General features: G+C 46.6%; 1 protein-coding gene across 4 annotated transcripts in view; it reads left to right on the top strand.

Annotated features, from left to right (window-relative positions):
* The window catches only part of NFE2 (nuclear factor, erythroid 2), a 49574-nt gene extending 27504 nt beyond the window's left edge, over positions 1-22070 (top strand). The window contains exons 1-6 of one of the 4 annotated variants that reach the window (XM_083729000.1): positions 8161-8739; positions 9561-9705; positions 11467-11679; positions 18565-20569; positions 20687-21273; positions 21653-22070. In XM_083729000.1, coding sequence (XP_083585126.1) covers positions 9655-9705; positions 11467-11679; positions 18565-19566 — 1266 coding nt within the window. In that variant the 5' untranslated portion in view covers positions 8161-8739; positions 9561-9654 and the 3' untranslated portion in view covers positions 19567-20569; positions 20687-21273; positions 21653-22070. Of the gene's footprint in view, positions 1-8160; positions 8740-9560; positions 9706-11466; positions 11680-17866; positions 17995-18564; positions 20570-20686; positions 21274-21652 lie in introns of those variants that run through there. The other 3 variants (XM_083728999.1, XM_083728998.1, XM_083729001.1) reach the window with 3 other exon arrangements.
* The last annotated feature ends 2720 nt before the right edge of the window (positions 22071-24790 follow it).

The raw sequence follows: 24790 nt of genomic DNA, 5'->3' as shown, positions 1-24790 counted from the left end.
CTATTGGAGCAGTCACATGCAATCTGTCAGGCTTCAGGGAATCAGCTTCCTCCCCCGTGGCAGTAGATAAGCAGAACAAAGGAAAAGGAGTCTTCTTACCAGTTAGAAACTTTAATAATCACAGTGAGAGAACAAAGAAGAACATCTCCCAGAAATGGCGGTGCTCCCAATTAAGGATTACACTCCCTTCCGTCCCTATTAATCTACGTCACTTCTACATCTTGTAATCTGAGCTTGTACCCTCTGTGCTTTCTGTTCTGCCACTTTCTGAGATCTCTGTGATTTTGGAGAAGGGGTGTGAATGCTGTCCAGAGACTGTGAATCTGTTAACCCGCTCTCTCCCAGTGTTTATTCTCTCAGCTGTTCCCCATCCAGTATTTCCCAGCTTCTTCCTTCTGATCTCTGTCCCTCTGCAAACCGCTGTTCCAAACCTATACTGTCCTCCTGCTCCTGGGAAAATTCATGATCCGGAGCAGGGGGAGGGGGAGGCTCCCACCATTCCTCCTCAGCATGGTCCCTGACACAATCTTGCTTTCAATACAGTTTGTGCCTGTAAACGTTTTGGGGATGTCACATTGTTTCACTTGCAATCTGTGTATATCTCATAGCTTCCTGCTGACACCCCATCACTTTTTCTACCACAAACGCTCTGGTTTATTTTTGTCCCGCTTTTGTTGCACTATAGCCCCCCCTTGGACAGCACTAACGTTGTAGCATTGGGGAATCATCACAGAGCAAACTAAAGCAGAACAAATCTATGGCCAATGCACTATTATTGTATCAAGAACATGTTGCAGAATACAGCCACAATTAAAAATAAAAAAAACCAGTCTGGAGGGGCCCTCAAAGGCCTGGTTTAACAGTCATTCTTTCTTCCCAGAGAATGCTGGGAGTATTGTAGTTGTTGGAGATCTCTAACCAAAAATGCGCAGAAAGCTTTGACACCCCCCCCCCCAAGACCCTTTGGAGGCTAAGACTGGTGGCTGTTGGTACAATGGTTGCCAAAACAGCAAAATGTCCTGTGGCAGGGCTCTAAGGATAGCCTTGGGAATTTGATTGCGGTGGAATTAGTGTTTGTGATCCAGCACTCATGGAAGCTTTTTATGCCACAATATTCAAAGACTTCAAAGAGCCACAGGAATCTTTTCATAGAATTGTGTTGTTGTTTAGACGTGTCCGCCTCTTCGTGACCCCATGGACCAGAGCACGCCAGGCACTCCTGTCTTCCATTGCCTCCTGCGATTTGGTCAAACTCATGCTGGTAGCTCATAGAATTGTAGAATCATCGAATTGTAGAGTTGGAAGGGACCACAAAAGTCATCAGTGCCTGCAATGCCAGAATCTTTCTTCCCATGTGGGGCTCAAACCCACAGCCCTGAGATTAAAGAGGCCCGTGCTCTTCTGACTGAGCTGTCCAGAAGTCCTTTATAATGAAGGCTCCATTTTTTCCCTTACAACAGACTACATAGCTATTCCTCTGCGATTTGTCACAGTAGTAACATGAAAGTTGTGGCTATGCCTCCATAGATAAGCCAGTCTACCAGCTCCATTCGGTACGCCAGCTGAGACCCTACTAGCCCACGCACTGTCTTGCCAGAGTGGTTCATGGACTGGTTATCTCCTGCTTGGAGTACTGCAACACGCTCTACATAGGGCTACCTTGAGAGGTGACTTGGAAACTACATCTAATCCAGAACGTGGCTGCCAGACTAGTGACTGGGAGCAGCCTCTGGGACCGTACAACACTGGTCCTAAAGGATCTTCACTGGCTCCCAGTACATTTCCGAGCACAATTCAAAGTGTTGGTGCTGGCCTTTAAAGCCCGAAACAGCTTTGGCCCTGAAGGAGCATCTTCACCCCCATCGTTCAGCTCGTACACTGAGATTTCAGTTCCGAGGAGGGCCTTCTGGCAGGTCCCCTCACTGCGAGAAGTGAGGTTACAGGGAACCAGGCAGAGGGCCTTCTCGGTAGTGGCACCCACCCTGTGGAACGCCCTCCCATCAGATGTCAAGGAAATAAACAACCATTTGACTTTTAGAAGACATCTGAAGGCAGCCCTGTTCAGGGAGGATTTTAATGTTTGATGTTGTATTGTGTTTTAATTTGTTGGAAGCCTCCCAGTGTGGCCGCGGGAACCCAGTCAGATAGGTGGCGTAAAAATAAATAAATGATGATGATGATGATCTTGACAGTGGATGGGTTTAATGGTCGCACTGTCTTCCAGGCAACCAGCTAGGGGCCACATGTCAGACCGGTGTGTAGGGATAGAGGGGAAAGTGGGGAGAGCAATTAATGTGAATTCTGCCTTTATACGGGTGGCGCTGTGGGACTTGCCAATCGGAAGGTCGGCGGTTTGAATCCCCGCGACAGGGTGAGCTCCCGTTTCTCGGTCCCTGCTCCTGCCAACTAGCAGTTCGAAAGCATGTCAAAGTGCAAGTAGATAAATAGGTACCGCTCTGGCGGGAAGGTAAACGGTGTTTCCGTGTGCTGCTCTGCTTCGCCAGAAGTGACTTAGTCATGCTGGCCACATGACCCAGAAGCTGTACGCCGGCTCCCTCGGCCAGTAAAGCGAGATGAGCGCCGCAACCCCAGAGTCGGTCACGACTGGACCTAATGGTCAGGGGTCCCTTTACCTTTACTTACCTTTATACAGTGGGCTACTTTCTATGCATTGCCAGCATTCAAGGACAATTCCAGCCAGGCAAAAACATGCAATGTAAAACTGGTTGGAGGGTGTGGCCTGTGGAGAGTCCCAAGGGCCAGAGAGCTAGGACTAGAGGGCCACATATGGCTCCCAGGTCTGAGGTTTCCCATCTCTGCTTTAGCACACAGGTTTTCTCAGTCCTCTCAAAGATGCCAGCCAGCTAGACAATGCTCAATGACTTCCCCAATTCAGCCACCTGGCAAGCGGAAGCGAACGCAGCATGCGGCTGCCTAAGAGGTTTCTGCTGTCCCTGTGTGTGCCTTCCTTAGAGGAGCAATTTCAAATCCTTGGATGAGCAGGAAGTACTGACACGGTCCCACTCTGTATTTTATCTTTCTTGGCATATGGTTCCCCTCCCAGCTTCCTGCAGAAATATAGATGCTCTGGAGTGGGCAACAACATTTTGAAACAGTAGGCTCAATCCAGCAAAAGTTAGTCGTGGCTAAGTGTGATTTTCGACCAAGGTCCGGGAATCAGCATGTTTTTACATGAGTAGAGTGTGTCCTTTTATTTAAAATGCGCTTCTAGGTTATTTGTGGGGCCTGCCTGGTGTTTTTACATGAGTACAATGTGTGCTTTTATTTAAAATGCATCTTTGGGTTATTTGTGGGGCACAGGAATTTGTTCATTTCCCCCCCCCCAAAATACAGTCTTGCCCCTCACAAGGTCTGAGGGACAGTGGACTGGCCCCCTGCTAAGAAAGTTTGCTGACCCCTGACCAGTGGCATAGCGAGGGGGTGCAGGGGGGGCCATCCGCACTGGGTGCAACATCTGGGGGTTAGGGTTAGGGGGCGCAAATCCACGGGTTAGGGAGCGCAAATTACTTGCCTTGCCCCGGGTGCTGACAACCCACGCTATGCCACTGCCCCTGACTTAGAGGTTGACCCCAGAGAGAGCCAACATGCCTCACTCCCATCCCCCCCTCCACCAAATTTTAATTTCTTCCTGGAATGAATGGCAATTCCCAAGCAGGCTACTAATTTGTACGATCTAGAAGGGGAATCCATTGGATTCATTTGAGGCTGGTTTGAAGGGCTGTGAGGGTGTGTGAAGAGCTGTCCTGCCCAAGTCCGGTTTGAAGATCCAGAAAGGAGAGGGGCCTTGAAACTGCCCGTCAACACTGTGCACCCTCTCATTTACATCCAGCACACTTCCACCACTGCTATGGGAAACGATAGTGCACATGGTGCTAGCCACAAATTATATCTATCTTCTCATTTCTTAGATAATAGTGGATCTCTCCCTAAACCAGCTTCAAACAGAATGGGGGAAAAGAACGACCTAACTGCATTTCAAGCTGGTAATTTCACGGCCTAGGACCCTTGTACCTAGGGGACCGCCTCTCCCGGTATGCCCCATGGAGAACCTCAAGGTCCATAATAGCAACACCCTAGAGGTCCCGGGCCCTAAGGAAGTTAGATTAGCTTCAACCAGAGCCAGGGCCTTTTCAGCACTGGCTCCGTCCTGGTGGAACGCTCTGCCTCATGAGACCAGGGCCCTCCAGGATCTGTTTTTCTTTCCGCAGCGCCTGTAAGACAGAGTTGTTCTGCCTGGCCTTTGGCTTGGAGCCAATTTGATTCCCTTCCCCTCTTTCTTTTTTCCTTTCTCCTCCTGTGATGAGGCTGCATTTTAATGTTTCAATATTTTAATTGTTGTATTTTAATCTTGTTTTTAAGTTGTATTCATTCAACTTGTTTTTCTTATTGCTTGTTAGCCGCCCTGAGCCCGGCCTTGGCTGGGGAGGGCAGGGTATAAATAAAAATTATTATTATTATTATTATTATTATTATTATTATTATTATTAATGTGCTTGGGCCTTTGTGCTTGGGCAGCAGAGGGAGCAGCGGCAAAAGCCACCTGGCCACCGTCTTGCCCGCTCCGGTGTGGTATGTTGTAGCTGGGGTTGTGTTTTTACAGATCAAAAGGGGAGAAGAGGCCTGGGAGCACAGGATTGTGCATATTCCACGTGCAAACACAGGGACGAATGTTGCAAAATTCATTTTTTTGTTAATCAAGGGGAGTGGTACATTTCCACCCTTAACCACAGGAAATCTTATTCAACAGCTCCTCAGGCTTCTGATGAAATTTCGCCCACTTATTTTTAAGCATACTTTTGCAACCATAAGATCTAGTAACTTAGCGTTGTTGTTGTTTTTGAGGGGGGAAAAAAGCTTGGTACAGTACTGAGATTCTCGGAAATCCAGTAGCCAATGAAGCATTCCTGGGCTTTCTCGGTGTGTGGTCAGTGACGTAGCGTGGGGGGTGCAGGGGGGCCGGCAGCACCGGGCGCAACATCGGGGGGGGGCGCACTCGCACTCGCAGCTCTCTGCCCCTACCTGGCTCCACGGGTTAGGGGGCGCAAATTACTTGCCTTGCCCCGGATGCTGACAACCCACGCTACGCCACTGTGTGTGGTTGCCTGGAATCACAGAATATACAGTGGAACCTCGGGTTACAGACGCTTCAGGTTACAAACGCTTCAGGTTATAGACTCTGCTAACCCAGAAATAGCACCTCGGGTTAAGAACTTTGCTTCAGGGTGAGAACAGAAATCGTGCGGCGGCAGTAGGAGGCCCTATTAGCTAAAGTGGTAAAAGGTAAAGGTAAAGGGACCCCTGACCATTAGGTCCACTCATGACTGACTCTGGGGTTGCGGCGCTCATCTCGCTTTATTGGCCGAGGGAGCCGGCATACAGCTTCTGAGTCATGTGGCCAGCATGACTAAGCCACTTCTGGCGAACCAGAGCAGCACACGGAAACGCCGTTTACCTTCCCACCAGAGTGGTACCTATTTATCTATTTGCACTTTGATGTGCTAGGTTGGCAGGAGCAGGGACCGAGCAATGGGAGCTCACCCCATTGCGGAGATTTGAACCAGTGACCTTTTGATCGGCAAGCCCTAGGCTCTGTGGTTTAACCCACAGCGCCACCTGCGTCCCAGCTAAAGTGGTACCTCTGGTTAAGAACAGTTTCAGATTAAGAACGGACCTCCAGAACGAATTAAGTTCTTAACCTGAGGTACCACTGTACATAGACATGGTGGAGAATACGGTTCAGCTGGGGATCCCTGTGCTGAAAGAAAGATTCTTCTTCTGTGGTGGTTGCCTCGCCATACCCCAGAAACAGCTGCATTCCATTGTTATCAGCCTTTGATGGTAATCATGGAAGAAGCAAGAACTCCCAATGATCCTCTTTCATTCAGGGCTGGCACCCAGTCAGAATGGCTGCTGCAGACACAACCAATCTGCTTCTCTCTTTTTTTAAAAAAATAATATTTATTAAAGTTTCAAAAAGGTTACAAAAGTGAAAAAGAAAGAAAGAAAAAATACAAAATACAGAAAAATAAAAACAATTAAAAACACATCTGTCTTTCCATGTCTTGTCTTTCATTTACTTGTTTCCCTGACCTCCTCACACCTCCCTTTCTAGTTCAATTAGTTGTTTCAGCAAATCCTTTCCATTTTTGCTTTTATCTTAATAATTTATCTTAATATAGTGTAACTTTCTCACCTATTAACAATCCATTTTTACATACCCCTTTGTAACATTACTGCTAAAACCACATAATTTCATTCCAGCATCCTTCTAACATTCCTTAAAACCAATCTGCTTCTCCAGATTGCCTTTGCGGGGTCATGAATCAACTCAGACAGCATCGTGGGCACGTGTGCAATGAGCAGGCGGGTACTTTGTCATCTTGGAAGCTGCTGCAAGAGCAGAGCAGTGTGGGCTGTGGAATCTTAACACTTTATGGGGTGGTATCTTTGGGGCTGCTTTCTATTTTCGCAGGGACATAGAAAAGCGGCCTCAGGACTAACCCAGGCAGTCTGTTTCTCAATTGTTCATCCTTATTTTCTTGCACAAAGCTTATGTGGATTATTATACAGTAGTACCTCGGGTTACGTACGCTTCAGGTTACATACGCTTCAGGTTACAGACTCCGCTAACCCAGAAATAGTACTTCAGGTTAAGAACTTTGTTTCAGGATGAGAACAGAAATCAGGCTCTGGCAGCGCGGCAGCAACAGGAAGCCCCATTAGCTAAAGTGGTGCTTCAGGTTAAGAACAGCTTCAGGTATTCAGCTTCAGGATAAACTGAGCATTTATCCTGATTTGTTTGCATGGTGATCATACAACATGGGTAGGCAAAGTAAGGCCTAGGGGCTGGATCCGGCCCAATCGCCTTCTAAATCCGGCCTGCGGACGGTCCAGGAATCAGCGTGTTTTTACATGAGTAGAATGTGTCCTTTTATTTAAAATGCATTTCTGGGTTATTTGTGGGGCCTGCCTGGTGTTTTTACATGAGTAGAATGTGTGCTTTTACTTAAAATGCATCTCTGGGTTATTTGTGGGGCATAGGAATTCTTTCATTCCCCCCCCCCAAAAAAAAAATATATATTCCGGCCCCTTACAAGGTCTGAGGGACAGTGGACCGGCCCCCTGCTGAAAAAGCTTGCTGACCCCTGTCACAATGAGCATTTATCCTGCATTCACCCAGATTTGCTTGTGGTGTGTTTACCTGTCTTTCAATTAATCATTTGTTTCCTGCATTTCCACACTTCCTTAGTGTAAAAATCCAGTTTCAATGCCTCTGGACACCAGGTGCTGTGGACCAATAAGAGGGTGTGTGTGTGTGTGTGTGTGTGTGTGTAGATGGAGGGCTTTCGTTTTCCTGCCCTGCTTGTGGACTTCTCTAAGTTGTATCAGGCTGGCCATTGTTCTGATTTTTTACCTGCCCTTCAACATCAGGTTCTTTGACGCGTTTCTACAATTTAAACCACAATATCAAAAGCAGCTAAAATTAAATTCAAGTCACAAGAATAGGCAAGTTGAGGGACCAGCTCAAGGAAGGGATTGAACCCAGGTCTTCGCCAACCAAAGTTCAGCACTCTTAAAGAGGATGGCAGGGCCCGACAGAATTTGGGTCTGTTCCAGCAGTGTTCTTAGGTGCACAATGATGTATTTGGTTAGTGTTGCATAATAGGCTTGTCAGCTGCCTCGAATACCATAATGTAGAAAGGCAATACAGTGGTGCCCCGCAAGACGAATACCTCGCAAGACGAAAAACCCGCTAGACGAAAGGGTTTTCCGTTTTTCGATGCGCTTGGCAAGACGAATTTCCCTATGGGCTTGCTTCGCAAGACGAAAATTGTCTTGCGAGTCTTGCGATTTTTTTCGCTCCCCCCCTTTTCTAAGCCGCTAATAGCCTTTAATAGCCGCTAAGCCGCTAATAGCGCTAATCCGCTAAGCCGCTAGTAGGGTTGCTTCGCAAGACGAAAAAACCGCTAGACGAAGAGACTCGCGGAACGGATTATTTTCGTCTTGCGAAGCACCACTGTACTGTATACAAATTAAAAAACTAATATGAAAAATCCAGTCTCCTAGGCAAGAGAGAGAGAGAGAGAGAGAGAGAAAGGAAAAGGCAGTGGTGAAATATACTCGGAGTCGAGTGTGAATTTCATGCTCTTTATTCAGGTCAGAGTAGTGAGGAATGGAAGTTCCCCTGAAATGTCTGCTTTATATACATTCTTTACACAATGGGCCCCATGTGATTGGCTAATTCTGGGATTCTCCTGTAGGCCAATCCGGTTGCGGATTCACTTCTACCCGGAGTTGGATTGGGTGGCTCCTGTGGACCAATCAGACTGCTGCATTCTGAATCCTATTGTTCTAGGACTAATCAGACTGCTGCATTCTGAATCCAATTCAACTCAGTATATAACAAGTTGGAAGACAAATCTTGCCCTACCCTATCGCACCAGATTCCCAGAAACATTCTCTCTTTAACCTCCGTGCAAGGGAGAAACTAGGCTTTAATTCACCTAAGTCAAAGACCCAGTTTGGCAAAAGCAATAACAGAGAGGACACACACACACACAAAGGGAGCCTCAATGGCACCTCTCTGGAAGCTACACCCAGGGCAAAAAAAACTTGGCTACCCCCCTACCCCCATAGCTATGGCTCTGCCTCCCTGTATTGATCTCTGCCCGCTCCCTTCTAGGCCTACTGCCTTACCAGCCACAGAGCCCCCAAACCGCAGCCCTTCCCTCTCTCTTTTTTTAAATAATATTTATTAAAGTTTCAAAAAAAAGTTACAAAAATGAGAAAAGAAAAGAAATAAAATAAAATAAAAAGGAGAGCAGAAAATACAAAATACAGAAAAATAAAAACAATTAAAAACATTTCCTTCTTTCCATGTCTTGTCTTTCATTTACTTGTTTCCCTGACCTCCTCACACCTCCCTTTTTTGTATTCTAGTTCAATTAAATATTTCAGCAAATCCTTTTCAGCTTGGTTTTTATCCTAATAATTTATCTTAGTGTACTGTGATTTTACATTCTCATTTCACCAATTAAAAAATCAATTTTTACCTAATCTTTTATATCGTTTCTGCTAAAGCCACATTACTTCATTCCAACATCCTTCTAACATTCCTGGATCTTACAATGTTTCTGTAAATAAATTTTAAATTTTTTCCAATCTTCTTCCAACTCTTCATCTTGGTCTCGGATTCTGCCAGTCATCTCCGCCAGTTCCATATAGTCCATCACTTTCATCTGCCATTCTTCCTGGGTGGGTAAATTTTGTGTCTTCCAGGATTTTGCGATGAGTATTCTTGCTGCTGTTGTTGCATACATTAAAAAAGTTCTATCCTTCTTTGCCACCAATAGGCCGACCATGCCCAGGAGAAAGGCCTCTGGTTTCTTCTGAAAGGTATATTTAAGTACCTTTTTCATTTCATTATAGATCATCTCCCAGAAGGTCTTAATCCTTGAGCACGTCCACCAAAGGTGAAAGAATGTACCTTCAATCTCTTTACATTTCCAACATTTATTATCGGGCAAATGATAGCGCAGCCCTTCTCTCCAGGGCAAGCACTCAGTGGCTTATAAGAAGGCTGTTTATCTTTCCCTTGCAGAAACAGAGTTGGGCACCCTCGTGGCTTCATGAATGTCTAATCCAGGAAGCTGTACGCTGCAGATTCACAGAGTCAGCTCTGAGGTAAGAACGTGTGGGGAGCAGGGGGAGTTTTATCAAGGACCAGATGGGCAGTCCCACCCATGCCAAGCTGAGACTAAGACATGGAGCGGGGTGTGTGTGTGTGTGTGTGTGTGTGGAAGGTTTATAGGAAATAGACCCCAAAACACAATTTCCTGTCTACCACTAACCTTGCTGGCTGCTACCCCAAGTCCCCGGAAAATGTTGGTGCTTCCAAAAACTATAGAGCCATGTTCACATCTAATTCAGTCCATTTTCATCTGTCATTTTCATTGCCCAGGTTCATTACATGTTTCCCATATACAGTGGTACCTCGGGTTAAGTACTTAATTCGTTCCGGAGGTCCGTTCTTAACCTGAAACTGTTCTTAACCTGAAGCACCACTTTAGCTCATGGGGCCTCCCGCTGCTGCCGTGCGATTTCTGTTCTCGTCCTGAAGCAAAGTTCTTAACCTGACGTAATATTTCTGGGTTAGCGGAGTCTGTAACCTGAAGTGTTTGTAACCTGAAGCATATGTAACCTGAGGTACCACTGTAGTGGCATTTTTCTTCTGGGTGGGAGGTGTGGGTTGAGGTTTTATTTCAGGTTCCCTCCCCCCATTTTGAAACAAAAGCTGATTATTATTTTTACCTGTTGTAGTTATGTGCAGTGGTACCTCAGGTTACATACGCTTCAGGTTCCAGACTCCACTAACCCAGAAACAGTACCTCGGGTTAAGAACTTTGCTTCAGGATGAGAACAGAAATCGTGCTCCGGCAGCAGGAGGCCCCATTAGCTAAAGTGGTGCTTCAGGTTAAGAACAGTATCAGGTTAAGAACAGACCTCCAGAACAAATTAAGTATTTAACCCAAGGTACAACTGTACACTGAAATAGATTTGATGCGTAACTGAGTGGTTCTCCAATGTTCACCTTTCAGATACTGCTGCCGCGTCAATGTACCTGCCAAGGAACATCCTTAAATAGTTGCAAAGGATTCTGGGAAGTGTGCTAAGGCATGCACTCGGTTCACATTGCCTTGATGTGCAGATAGGTCATTTTAGATGTGGACTTCATGGTCTCTTACCTCTGCTCCCCTTTTCATAAGGCCTTGCTTCATTTAGGCTACTTCCAAACAGCTGTATGTTGTGGGATGACGTGACACTGTTGGAGCCCATTGGAAAAGCATAGGCCTCACATGAGGAAGGTCCAAGGTCAATCTGTAGATAGGGCTGGGAGAGACCCTGGTCTGAAACCCTGGAGAGCTGCTGACAGTCTGTGTAGGCGGTATGGATGAAATATACTCGGAGTCGAGAGTGGATTTCATGCTCTTTATTCAGCTCATAGTAGTGAGGAATGGAAGTTTCCCCACAATATCTGCTTTATATACATTATTTACACAATGGGCTGCATGTGATTGGCTAATTCCGGGATTCTCCTGTAGGCCAATCAGGTTGTGGATTCACTTCCACCTGGAGCTAGATTGGGTGGCTCCTGCAGACCAATCATACTGCTGCATTGTTCTACGACCAGTCAGATTGCTCTATTCTGAATCCTATTGTTCTAGGACCAATCAGACTGGTCCTACAACAATAGGATCCAAAATGTAGCAGTCTGATTGGTCCTAGAACAATAGGATCCAAAATGTAGCAATCAGACTGCTGCATTTTGGATCCTATTCAACTCAGTACATAACAATGGAGCTAGATAGACCAACGTCTTCTTCCTATGAAAGATTCACAATGCTTGAGTTTCACCTGACCCCGTTTTCTCTTTTTGCATTGCAGAACTTTGCTGCCACGGCTAATTTTGGGGGGACCCAGCTGGAGCAGAGGCTGGGCAGGGCCCGGCCTGACAAAATGCCCCCTTTCCCACCCCAGCAAGGATGGGCTCGGGGAACCTTCCTCCCCTTGTACAATCCCCTGGCAGGGGGGGAGCTTGGCCCCCAGGGAGAAATGGAGCTCACTTGGCAAGAAATCCTCTCCATCTCAGAACTGCAGGTAATTTGAAATGTGAAAAACTTTATTGACACTTGTACAACTTGTATACAGTGAGATTACACAAGTACCCACCACTCAGCTCTCTTAGTCTTAATTCCCCTCATTTACTGACACACACACACCAAACCCGAAATTCAGTTGCCCCGTTGTTATCTTTTCATTCAGCAGCCTAACAGCCCACGGATAGAAGCTGTTCTTTACCCTGTTGGCGCGACTAATCCTGCTTCTATATCTTCTGCCTGAGGGCAGGAGATCAAGAAAGTGCCGGCCAGGGTGTGAATCATCCCAGGGAATTTTCCTCACTCTCCTGAGGCAACGTTCTTCCGCTATTTCATCCAGCAGATTCACAGGACAGTCCATAATATCTTGTGCTGTATTCACCACCCTCTGTAGACACTTTCTATCAGATGATGTCAAACCAGCGTACTACACCATGATACTTTCTGTTGTTGACCGGTAGAAGGAGATCATCGAATGTTGATTGACATCCTTCTTCCGCAATACTCTGAGGAGATGGAGTCTCTGTTGGGCTTTCTTAACCACCTGGGTTGTATTTATTTTCCAAGTAAGGTCTTCACTGAGATAAACTCCTAGGAATTTAAAGGAAGAGACTCTCTCCACACAGCCCTCCCCGATGTGCAGCAGGGCTAGTTCTCCTCTCTTCCTCCAAAAGTCCAACACCATCTCCTTTGTCTCGCTGATATTAAGGTGCAAGTTGTTCCCTAGGCACCATGTAGATATTTTTTGCACCTCCCCTCTATACGCTGATTCGTCTCCACCTGTTATTAAACCCATTATGGTGGTGTCATCTGCAAACTTAATAATTGCAGTAGATTGGTCAGATCATACACAATGTATCAGGTAATGTGTATCAGGTAAGCAGGCAGGTTGCTGTTGAGATACAGGACAACTTTATGGATATGATAGCATAGCAATGTGCTCTAAGTGGGGCTACCTTTGAAGGTGACCCGGAAACTGCAATTAATCCAGAATGCGGCAGCTATACTGGTGACTGGGAGTGGCTGCCGGGACCACATAACACCGGTCCTGAGAGATCTGCATTGGCTCCCAGTACGTTTCCGAGCACAATTCAAGGTGTTGGTGCTGACCTTTAAAGCCCTAAACGGCCTCAGTCCTGTATACCTGAAGGAGCGTCTCCACCCCATCGTTCAGCCCGGACACTGAGATCCAGCGCCGAGGGCCTTCTCGCAGTTCCTTCATTGCAAGAAATGAGGTTACAGGGAACCAGACAGAGGGCCTTCTCGGTAGTGGCGCCCACCCTTTGGAACACCCTCCCTTCAGATGTGAAGGAAATAAACAGCTATCCTATCTTTAAAAGATATCTGAAGGCAGCCCTGATCAGGGAAGTTTTTAATATTTAATATTTAATGCTGTATTGTTTTTAACATTTGATTGGGGAAACTCAGCCAGATGGGCGGAGTATAAATTATTATTATTATTATTATTATTATTATTATTATTATTATTATTAACTGGCCAAGGCAGCAGCTCAGAGAAGGCTTTTGCTGCAATTAGCAATTGGTAGAGATGGGAAGGGGGAGATGAAGAAAGGGCATGTGGTTACTGCACGAAGAACTCTCTGTCCCACTGCTATTCCCAGAAAGTCATTGTCTCTCCAACTGAAGAACAAATGCTGGATCTTAGCCTTCATCATGCTGATGTTTTGACTGCAACTCCTATCAGCCCCAATGCTGATAGGGATTGTAATCAAAACATTCAGAGCCCACCAGCCCATCAGAAAGCTCCCTATGCAGCCACACTGCTTTCTTTAGCTGCCGCCTCCTTCAATATCTTGTCGTAATTGTTTGCAACTGTGCCTTCAATATCTCACCTTTTAAGAAACTCCCATCCATCTTAATCTCTCTGAGTATTTCTGACTAGGGGATCTCACCCAGTAGTTCCTTAAGATTTTAAAAATCTGTTTTCTTAAAATCCAGAGTTTGTGCATCCGACTACACTCAGCTTTCCGCTCCCTTTGCATAATGGATCCCAGTAGGTCAGTTCCACCCAAGCTTCTCACTACGTTGGTGAGGATCAGGTCCAAGATAGTTGATCCTCTTGTTGCTTTTTCCACCTTCTGGGAAATGAAATTTTCAGCAAGGCAATTGTGAAATTTGTTGGACCTTACATTTTTTTGGGCAGAGTTCGAGTCCCGACAGATATCAGGGTAGCTGAAGTCTCCCATGACTACTATATCTCTGAATATTTGGTAATCTGCTATAATAAGACGTCATCCCATGTTTTGTCTGGCTTTGGAGGTTTATAGCAGACTCCCACACTGAAGATACTGTTGTTTGCCTCTCTCATATTTTTACCCAAATAAGAGAGTAAGGCAAATGTTCAAACAGAATACCGAAAAACAAAAAGAACCCAGTCACTCCAAATATTGACGAATTCTAACCTATTTACTAACACCACAGTGTTCTCAGTCTACTTATGAATAAGCAGTAAGGGTGGTCAGTTTCCCAGTGAGTGGTCAAGGTCTGTACCCCTGATGATGGGACGGGACAATGCTGCATAGGACAGCCTTTTTTTTTTAAAGGACTTTCTCTCCCCCCCCCCAATTTTCTATTGATTTTTACAGTTTACATTTATATTCAAATAATAATCATAATCATACATACAAAGGATTCCCTTGGACTTCCCTCTGCCCCTCCATGAGTTCTGTCAACATTCCTTTTTTCAACTAGTAGCACCTTAGGTAAAGGTAAAGGGACTCCTGACCATTAGGTCCAGTTATGGACGACTCTGGGGTTGCGGCGCTCATCTCACTTTATTGGCCGAGGGAGCCGGCATACAGCTTCCGGATCATGTGGCCAGCATGACTAAGCCGCTTCTGGCGAACCAGAGCAGCGCACGGAAATGCCGTTTACCTTCCCGCCGGAGTGGTACCTATTTATCTACTTGCACTTTGATGTGCTTTTGAACTGCTAGGTTGGCAGGAGCAGGGACCGAGCAACGGGAGCTCACCCTTTTGCGGGGATTTGAACCGCTGAGCTTCTGATCGGCAAGCCCTAGGCTCTGTGGTTTAACCCACAGCACCTTAGAGCAGTGTTTCCCAACCTTGTGCCTCCAGATGTTTTTGGCCTACAACTCCCATCATCCCTAGCTAGCAAGACCAGTGGTCAGGGATGATGGGAGTTGTAGGCCAAAAACATCTGGAGGCACAAGGTTGGGAAACACTGCCTTAGAGACCAACTAAGTTTGTTCTTGGTATGAGCTTTTAGTATCTGAAGAAGTGCGCATGCACACGAAAGCTCATACCAAGAACAAACTTAGTTGGTCTCTAAGGTGCTACTAGACAATTTTAATATATATTTCTACTGCGCCAGACCAACACGGCTACCACCTGAATCTTTTTTCAACTGCATCTTATAAAATTTTCCTTTTTCTTAAAAATCCCTGTTTTCCCATAGTTCTTGTTTCGTTACAAGTGTTGTTACAATCCTACCAGAGTTTTTACAGTGTTCTCCAAGATAAATTATAAATTTTTCCCATTCCTTAGTAAAATTTCTATCTTCTTGATTTCTGGTCACTTTCACCATTTTGACGTAATCCGTCATCATTCTTCTCTGGTTGTGACTTTGTCTTCCTTCCATCTCTGGGCCAGAAGTAGTTTTTAAAGGACTCTCTGAGCCCGAATTGGATTTGGTGACACCTGGCTCCTTCTGACCAATGAGAGCCACTGTCACATCTCTCAGCTGAACATGGGAAAGCTTTCAGAAGACTTGGAAAGGTGACAGACATTCACTGGCACAGAGGGAGATGGGCCATCTCCAATGTAAATCAAACCTTGAGTCCCCCCTCCCAACACCTTTCACTGCTAGACACCTTAAATGTTGTCCTGTGAATTGGAATAACTGGCAAGCAAGTGAGCAAGGATTTCTTGACAGATACAACCCACATCAATTGCTATTACCTATGCTAAGGTATATGCACCAGAGTAAAAAAAGGTAAAGGACCCCTGACAGTTAAGTCCAGTCTCAACGACTCTGGGGTTGCGGCGCTCATCTCGCTTTACTGGCCAAGGGAGCCAGAGTTTGTCCGCAGAAGAGTTTTTCCAGGTCATGTGGCCAGCATGACTAAGTCGCTTCTGGCGAAACCAGAGCAGTGCACGGAAACGCCGTTTACCTTCCCGCCGGCATGGTACCTATTTATCTACTTGCACTTTGACGTGCTTTTGAACTGCTAGGTTGGCAGGAGCAGGGACCGAACAACAGGAGCTCACCCCATTGCGGGGATTCGAACCGGCGACATTCCGAGTGGCAAGCCCAAAGCTCAGTGGTTTAGACCACAGCGCCACCCACGTCCCCTATGCACCAGAGTAAGACATGCTAAAACTTCCTGGTGTAGCCAGGTATTATAATGTAAACCTATAGGCAGTTCCTCCAAGGTGCAAGACAGGGGAACCAGATATCCTAGATCCTGCAGCAATCAATCATAGTCTGATGCAGTTCTTCAAGGTTCCAACAGGCGAAGTGGGGTGACGTTCAGGATTTTCCTCTGCACTCTCGATGCTGTGCTGCTCATTTATCTTATGTCAGAGACAACAAAGGAGATATGTGCACAACTCACCTACAATAGGGGGATGATCATACTGGCTTACCTTAACAGGGCAGTTGTGCTACTTGAGAGACAGCAGTGAAAGTACTGTGAACATTTTGCAAGCCCCCCACCAGTGTTCAAGTTCTGTGACATAACAGTGGGCAGAGATGGGATTGGCTGCTGATGTCACAATAGCCCTTAACTATGCATTGAGTGATGCTTTTCCTTTGCTGCAGTTTTAAGGTTACCAGATTATTTTCAATGAATCCAGGGACACTTTTCAACTTCAATGGATTTTGTATGAGGACTGGTTTGTAAATCCGGGGACCGTCCCGGGAAACGGGGGTGTCTGGTAACCTTATTTACGAGGTTGTGGCATTTGGGCAGGGGCAGCCTCCCCTCCCCCCGGGCTCCTTCCCATCCCTCTCGGCTTCCTGTTTCTTTCTCCCACTCAGGCTAGCAAAGAGCTTTAGAAGGAGATGGAAGCACTGTCATCTGCAGCATTAGTATTAGAGATTATAAAACTAGCAAGTGAAACCACCAATGAATATCTGCAGTGTATCCTTGCTCCATGGGACGTGGGTGGTGCTGCGGGTTAAACCACAGAGCCTAAGACATGCCAATCGGAAGGTCGGCGGTTCAAATCCCCACAACGGGGTGAGCTCCCATTGAACGGTCCCTGCTCCTGCCAGCCTAGCAGTTCGAAAGCACATCAAAGTTCAAGGAGATAAATAGGTACCACTCCGGCGAGAAGGTAAACGGCGTTTCCGTGCGCTGCTCTGGTTCGCCAGATGCGGCTTAGTTATGCTGGTCACATGACCCAGAAGCTGTACGCCGGCTCCCTCGGCCAATAAAGCGAGATGAGCGCCGCAACCCCAGAGTCGGCCACAACTGGACCTAATGGTCAGGGGTCCCTTTACCTTTACCCCCTAAAAGAACTCCAGCCATTCCCTTCAAGGAGGGCATTCCACTCTACTCTTCCTCCTCCTTTTCCATTACTCATCCCTGCTGCTGGGGGGGAGCTGCCTTCCTTTTATCATTATTTGTCTTTTTGCAAAACCTCAGAAGAATGCAAGATTGAAACCCTCCCATGTCTTGCATGAGCGTGACAGCCCAGCTCCTAAACACTGCTTCCAGGGAGAAAATCAACAGGGTGTCCAACTTTTTCATTCCTTTTTTTTTTTTTTTTACTGCTAAGGAAACTTTTTGCTGAAGCAATGATGGCAGCCTTCTCTGCATATGCCTGGGAGCAGGTCTCCTTGACCTCCGCGGAGATTCCTTCAGAGCAAACGTGCAAAAGGAGCTGTTAGGGAGAGGAAGGAGGAACATGTAGTACCCTAGACAGCGCTGCATCTCTGCATGGAGGTTTAGGTTCCCCATGGAGGCGTGGACCAAGTCAGTGGCAGAGTGGCAGGTATCCATTGCGCACAGTTGCCTCCTTCATGGTGACTCTCCCAACACTGCCCCATTCAGCACCTGACCCTGGGGAGATGCAAGGTGGGGAGGAACGGTGCACAATGCGGGATCTGTCTGATGAGATGAATCGCCCTTTTGTTCTTAGGGGGAATGCTATCAAGCCATCCATCTCCGCCAGGTAGGCACCTGCGCAGGGGCTCCTTCGCTCCTCTTCCGTCCCTGCATAGCGTGCTATGCCGCAGAAGGCCGTGCCAATAAGTAGATGAGGGTTGTGACTGAGGGATGCTCAGACTGGGACACCACCTATTTAGTCATCAAAGAGCAACGTGCTGGGTAAATAGATGGCTGCGGAGAGCAAATTGTTAGGAGAACTGGAAGGTGTAGGTGGAATCGAAGGAGTTAAACTGAGAGGGGGAACAGGAGTTCATTTGCATCGAAGATGGAACTTGAGGGATCAGCAGTCAGGAAACAGCTTAGAACAAGAGCCAGAATTCCTGGGTTCTAAGTTTTGCTTTCTAAATCTCTGGATAGGCAAACTAAGGCCTGGGGGCCGGATCCGGCCCAATCACCTTCTAAATCCAGCGGACGGTCCAGGAATCAGCGTGTTTTTACATAAGTAGAATGTGTCTGTTTCCTTTTATTTAAAATGCATCTCTGGGTTATTTGTGGGGCATAGGAATTCATTCATCCCCCCCCCCCAAAAAAAAATATAGTCCAGCTCCCCACAATGTCTGGGGGACAATGGATCGGCCCCCTGCTGAAAATGTTTGCTGACCCCTGCTCTGGATCTTGATTGGTGTCTCCCTCCTCCTAAGCCCCAGCTATGACTCTATGCCCTTGTATGCAGGGAAATCTGTGTGAACTTTTAAGCCTGTGCTCAACACCTCTCTCACACCCCTGCAGGGCCTTGAGATGCCAGCTGAAAGCTGCTATGACCCTGCCTTATGCGGCCATGCACAACCAGTGGTGCCACCTCCCAGCTATGGGCCGTGCACAGAGATGGGGGACTGCTCCATTTCCTACAGCCATCCTGCTCCACCATACGAGCGCCCCTTCCCAGAATCTCTGCCAGGCCCTTGCACTGTCTACAGCTACACCGGCATGCTGATCTCGTCCTCCCTTGAGCCTCCTGGACCTGCCATTCTGGGCGAATGTAAAGGGGCACCAGGGATGGTGCTGGAGAGGGACTTGGCCAGTTGCTATGGGCCACAAGGCCCTTGCAAGCCCCAAGAGGACTTGGAATCAGACTCTGGCTTGTCCCTTAACTACAGCGATGCAGAGTCCCTAGAAGCAGAGGGGCTGGAGAGGGCAGAGTATGCGCCACTGTACCCCATGGACCATGCACCACCCTATCCAATGTTGCCCCCTGTGCCAGAGTTGCCCTGCACCAACCCACCCCTGGAACATTCTTTGGAGAAAGGGCGGAGCCCACGTGGGGAGCTGGGGGGCAGCCGGGACGAGCGGCGGGCCCTTGCCATGAACATCCCCTTCCCAGTCGAGAAGATCATCAACCTGCCCGTGGACGACTTCAACGAGCTGGTGACACGCTTCCCGCTGAGTGAGCCTCAGCTGGCTCTGATCAGAGACATCCGCCGGCGCGGCAAGAACAAAGTGGCGGCTCAGAATTGCCGCAAGCGCAAGCTAGAGACCCTGGTTCACTTGGAGCGGGAGCTGGAGGAGCTGAGCTGCGAGCGGCAGCGGCTGCTACGGGACCGAGGAGAGTTTAACAGGACCCTGGCGCTCACCAAGCAAAAGTTGGGGGCTCTCTACCACCAAGTCTTTTGCATGTTGCGTGATGAAGCTGGCAACACTTACTCCCCTGAAGAGTATGTGCTGCAACTCGCTGCAGATGGCGGAGTCTTCCTGGTACCGCGAAATAACCAGCCAGACAACCCCATTGACTGAACAGAGCAGATTCTGGCGGGAGGAATTGCAGAGATTGAATAGACCCAAGATAAGCAACCCTGCACTGTTTTCAAGGAGACTCAAGGAGCCTCCACCTCAGGCTTTGAAGCTACCCAAATAGAGGAGCACGGTCTATTGCAAGCCACATGGCAAATGAACACATATACATGTTTGTAACTGAACAAATGCCATTGCTTCTGAACTTAAAAGTGCTTATGACTGTATCTAGGCCGTTCTTTAAATACACAACCGATTTACAGAATGGGGAGAGGGAAACAGCTCTGGGAGCTTGAAGGCAACTAGAATCTATCCAAAGAACTATTGACCTAGCCAAACTAATCACTTTTGTTAGCTTGACATTATTTGCTTAATCCACACACCATTTCTAAGGTTAGTCTTTCCCAGAGATTGTTTATTGAAGGCAGTACAGTTGTACCTTGGATCTCAAACAGCTGAGTTGCTGAATGTTTCGGCTCCCAAACAATTGAAAACTGGGAGTGTTCCAGTTTTTGGAAGCCAAATGTCCAGCGCAGGACTCCCAGAAGGCATTGTTTGGCAACCAGGCTACGACTGTATTCCCAGACCATTATGGCAGGGAGTGGGGAAGCTCAAGCCAGGGACCAACCAAATCTTCCTCCAAGCCTCTTTAGATGGCCCTCTGAAAATTATGCACGGCCTTGTGCTTTATACCTCACGTGCTGCCTCAGTGAAACATGCCCAAGAATTCTTGTTTACCTCAGTGGAAAGGTTGCATTGAGTGTGAAATTTGCCTACTGGCAAGGGGGTTGGACTAGATGACCCTTGGGCCCCTTCCAACTCTATTATTTCTTCTTCTATTATTCTACTGTGCAAAAGCAAACTTGCATTCACTGTTCCTCCTTTTGCCCCTGCCCCCACCCACCCGCTGGCATGCAGCACCAAGACTGAAAAAAGATCTGTATGGTGGTGTTAGATCTGTCTCCTAACAAAAGGTATAGCAACTCGTTTAATTCTGATCAGAATTGTATTTGTGGCAAGGAAAAGGAACACTGCATGTTCTCAGGTATTTCTGTAAAAGGGGGCGTTATGGGCAGGGTTAGTGCTTGCTACACATTGCTGAGGGCTCAACGCATATCAACAGATTTCTCCACCCACCCTGCCTTCCTGGTCTTGGGAAACTACAAGGTCTCTAGAACAGTGATGGGCAACGTAAGGTCTTCCAGATGGACTTCAGCTCACAACAAGCTCAGGAAGCAAGCCCAATGGCCACTGATGTTGGGAACTGGGAGTCTAGCACAAAGGGCCTGTTTCTTAAATTTACTCTAGAGGGCCAAATGAATTGGCACTAGTGGAGTTGAATCCAGTGTTTCTCAAAAGGGGTTGACATACCCTCCAGTGCAGAATATTAAGATCAGGGGTAGGGGAGTGCTTCCAAAATGTAAGTGGAAAAAATAGGAGCCACTTTTACCAGGAAAACCCACTGTTTACTGTTGAATCAGAACAAACATCAATCCACAGAAAATCCAACTGATATTTGTTCCAATTCAGTGAACAGGTTTTCCTGCAGAAAGTGTAAAGACACACACACAAAAAACCCCAGACCTGTGCGTAGAAATTATGAGACAAAAGTGGGTGAACCCTTCCACAAAAAAAACTGCATGAAGGAACCAAAATGGTTCTATGACCCATGCTCTGCTAGAATAAATTATGCAAGCCTATTTGACTAAGGTAGGAACGCAGGTGGCGCTGTGGGTTAAAGCCTCAGCGCCTAGGACTTGCCGATCGAAAGGTCGGCGGTTCGAATCCCTGCGGCGGGGTGCGCTCCCGCTGCTCGGTCCCAGCGCCTGCCAACCTAGCAGTTCGAAAGCACCTCCGGGTGCAAGTAGATAAATAGGGACTGCTTTCTAGCGGGAAGGTAAACGGCGTTTCCGTGTGTGGCTCTGGCTCGCCAGAGCAGCGATGTCACGCTGGCCACGTGACCCGGAAGTGTCTCCGGACAGCGCTGGCCCCTGGCCTCTTGAGTGAGATGGGTGCACAACCCCAGAGTCTGTCAAGACTGGCCCGTACGGGCAGGGGTACCTTTACATTTACCTTTTATTTGACTAAGGCTCAGGAAAGAGCAGAGGCTTTTAAGACCCAGATGCTGCCCTGGGATCTTACTGTCGCTTCCAGATTGTCAAAGCGCAGTACAAAATTGTTTTAAGCCAACTACATATTACAAACCTGAGTTTTAGCAGGGAGGCTAGCTTGTGACTCAAGAAGTTTGAAGCTTCTGTAAATGCTACAACAGCTTATGGGACAGGCTTGCACTAGCTTTGGCAGATTGCCTATTGCTCTTTACTCATGGAAATCGACAACATAATGTGGTCTCTTAAAATGCATGCTGCTTTCCAGAATTACAGGCCACCTGCATCCCCCAGAATAAGTGTACCAGGGTGTTGGGCAGAACACACTTGTGCAAATAAGTGTAATGTGTAAATAAGTTGCACTTAAATCTTTCTACAGAATAAACTTGTTTGGTTAAATCGTGCCTCATGTTGCATTTCCCTTTGCATTGTAGCATCAGTATTTTAAGTCATTTTGGTTTGGTGCATCCAAGGTTTGTGGGGCGGTTGTGTTTTACAAACCCGAAGGAACTGGCTGCTAGAGCAAATACATACACCCAATGTATTTCAGGGAAGCAGGATGATTTCAACAAAGCTGTGTGTGCGCTGTGTAAGGAGCAGAGCGCCTCAACCGAGTTATCTGTGTCCGTCCCTGCTTGAAAAACGAGGCTAAGAAATGCAAATAATGCTCATTTTATTAAGATGGGGGTTTTGGCCCCAGTCATTTTATTTATGGAAGGGAGAAACTGTAGGTGTTGAGCACCTGAAATCTGAAGACATAACTGTAGGTCTACTTCAATAAATTCTGCAATGAAAAGTGCACAATGAAGTAGAGTTCAACCCTGTTATTATGGAATTCACTAGTGCCTTAGACGTTGACAGGTCTGAAAATGCAACCCAGTTGCTACAAAAAAATTACTTAACAGCTATTCACATGAATAGTTTATGTATATAGCTACCCAGTAGCCATTTAAACTTTCTTGGAAAGCTTTGTGGTACGTGAAGTTGAAGAGTCCTACAAGAAAAGAACAAAGGATGAAACACAGGGAACATTTGAACACACATTAGTATTACTCTTCATTCCTAGATGCAGCCTAGTATTTGCCTATCAATCTAGAAATAAAACAAAATACTGAAAGTTAGCCCAGTTGACTAAGAGCAGGCATATCCAAAGTCCGTTTTGTGGGCCTAATCCTGCCCGTCGGTCAGTTTAATCCGGCCCATGGCAGTTTATTTCCTGGGGTAAAATCCTAAAAAAAAAAAAAACCTCAATAACTTTGGTCGGCCCTCATGGCCCTTCACTTCATCAAATCTGGCCCTCTTTGAAAAAAGTTTGGACACCACTGATTCGAGTGTGTGGTGCTCATATTGCCATGGTTATAGGTTAATTCCGCATAGCAACTACCTGGCATATTTCTTCATTGCAGGGGGTTAGACTAGATCAGACATAGGCAAACTCGGCACTCCAGCTGTTTTGGGACTACAATTCCCATCATCCCTGACCACTGGTCCTGTTAGCTAGGGATCACGGGAGTTGTAGTCCCAAAACATCTGGAGGGCTGAGTTTGCCTATGCCTGTACTAGATGATCCTTGCGTCCCTTCCAACAATTCTATGATTCTATCCTACAGCTAACTATCAAGTCCTTCTTGTATTTTATTGTGCCCGGTCACTTCACCACATTCTGCCTCACCCACCTTCTTAAGATTGGTTGGTTTTACCTTTTAAACAGAAAAGGAGATTCAGGGGCATCCGAGTCCATTTGTCTTGGGAGCAGGTGTTTTAGCACTTGACAGCTCTTCTCCTATAAAAAGGAAGATGTGTTAAAATACTCAATACGACCTCACCCTATTACATTTAACAGGTACTTTGCATGGGAGTCCCCTCCCCCCAAAGTAGTCTGCATTTACAGCAGTATAGCCAGTGCATTGTGGTATTATGCTTTTATAAGTCCACAAGGCTACCAGAGGAGGAGATAAGAGGCAGTGCTTTCGTTAAATACATTTCATCACCCATGTTGTGACTAAATTTTTTTTTTATAAAAAAAAAATAGGCAAGTCAATATTATGTTCTACCCATCTAATGCTTATTTTTACAGCACTGGGAAAATTTAAGTAGCTCAACTAGTATTTACAAGGTAAACTCAGCCTCTGAGAAAAGTTTAGCAGGATAACAAAACTGTATAGGACATAAGTAAAATCTGTTCTTACCTACCAGTACAGTAATATAACCTTTCCTTCCTTCTGCGTCTGACTGCTAGTCCTAAGAGCAAGGATCCTTACTCTCGTCTGCCTCCTTCCGGTGGTCACTGAGCACTTTTCTAGTCAGCAGAAGCCTGCACCTGGCTTATCTGTCCACTCGACTCAACACGCGTCTACTCTCAGCTGTGGTAGCGTCTGAGCTGGAAGCCATTCGGAGCTATGCTTGCTAGCCGTTCCTAGTAGCTCAACCATCTGCAAGCCTCCCGGATTTTGTAAAGCTACTTAGTTTTCGGATCCTGGCGTGCTCTCCTCTGTTGTGGTTATGCTACCATGCCAAAACCGAGCATTACTTCGTGAATCCTGAGGTCTCGTCTCCCTCAACAGAATAAGGATCCGCCTGCTATTGCAAACTCAGCCACGTAAAAACCCATCAGGACTATCAGTTTTGCATTCTAAATTAAGCCATTCACCAGTCAAACAAAATGATATATATACAAACACCATTGCAGCTTTAGAAAAAGTTTAAGCACACGTTAAAATTGGTCTTATTTCAACAAGAGGCTAGGATGGAAATCCTTACGGTGTGCTCAGGTCTCAGTGAAGATTAACTGGACCAATATACTAGGGTTTCCCAAACTTCGGTCTCCAGCTGTTTGTGGACTACAATGCCTACCATGTTTGGCCACTGGTCCTGCTAGCTAAGGTTGATAGTTGTAATCCAAAAACAGCTGGAGACCAAATACTTGGGAAAACCTGCACTATACAAACCCACCTACCCTCCACTTTTAAGTGCAGTTTTGGCTCCACCTCACAGAATGGAAAGGTAGACCAGAAAGCAGTTTTAAATCATTACAGCCAAGAGGCCAATATTCTACTGTCAACTGCACTGGGGAGGGAGAAATGCCTGGAACTGTTTCTTCAAAAAACAAAATACACACTA

This window comes from Podarcis gaigeae, assembly GCF_964106915.1.
Source record: "Podarcis gaigeae genome assembly, chromosome: 2".
NCBI classification, from domain to species: Eukaryota; Metazoa; Chordata; class Lepidosauria; order Squamata; family Lacertidae; genus Podarcis; species Podarcis gaigeae.
The sequence above is the reverse complement of the archived record's forward strand: the minus strand, read 5'-3'. Positions and strand labels throughout refer to the sequence as shown.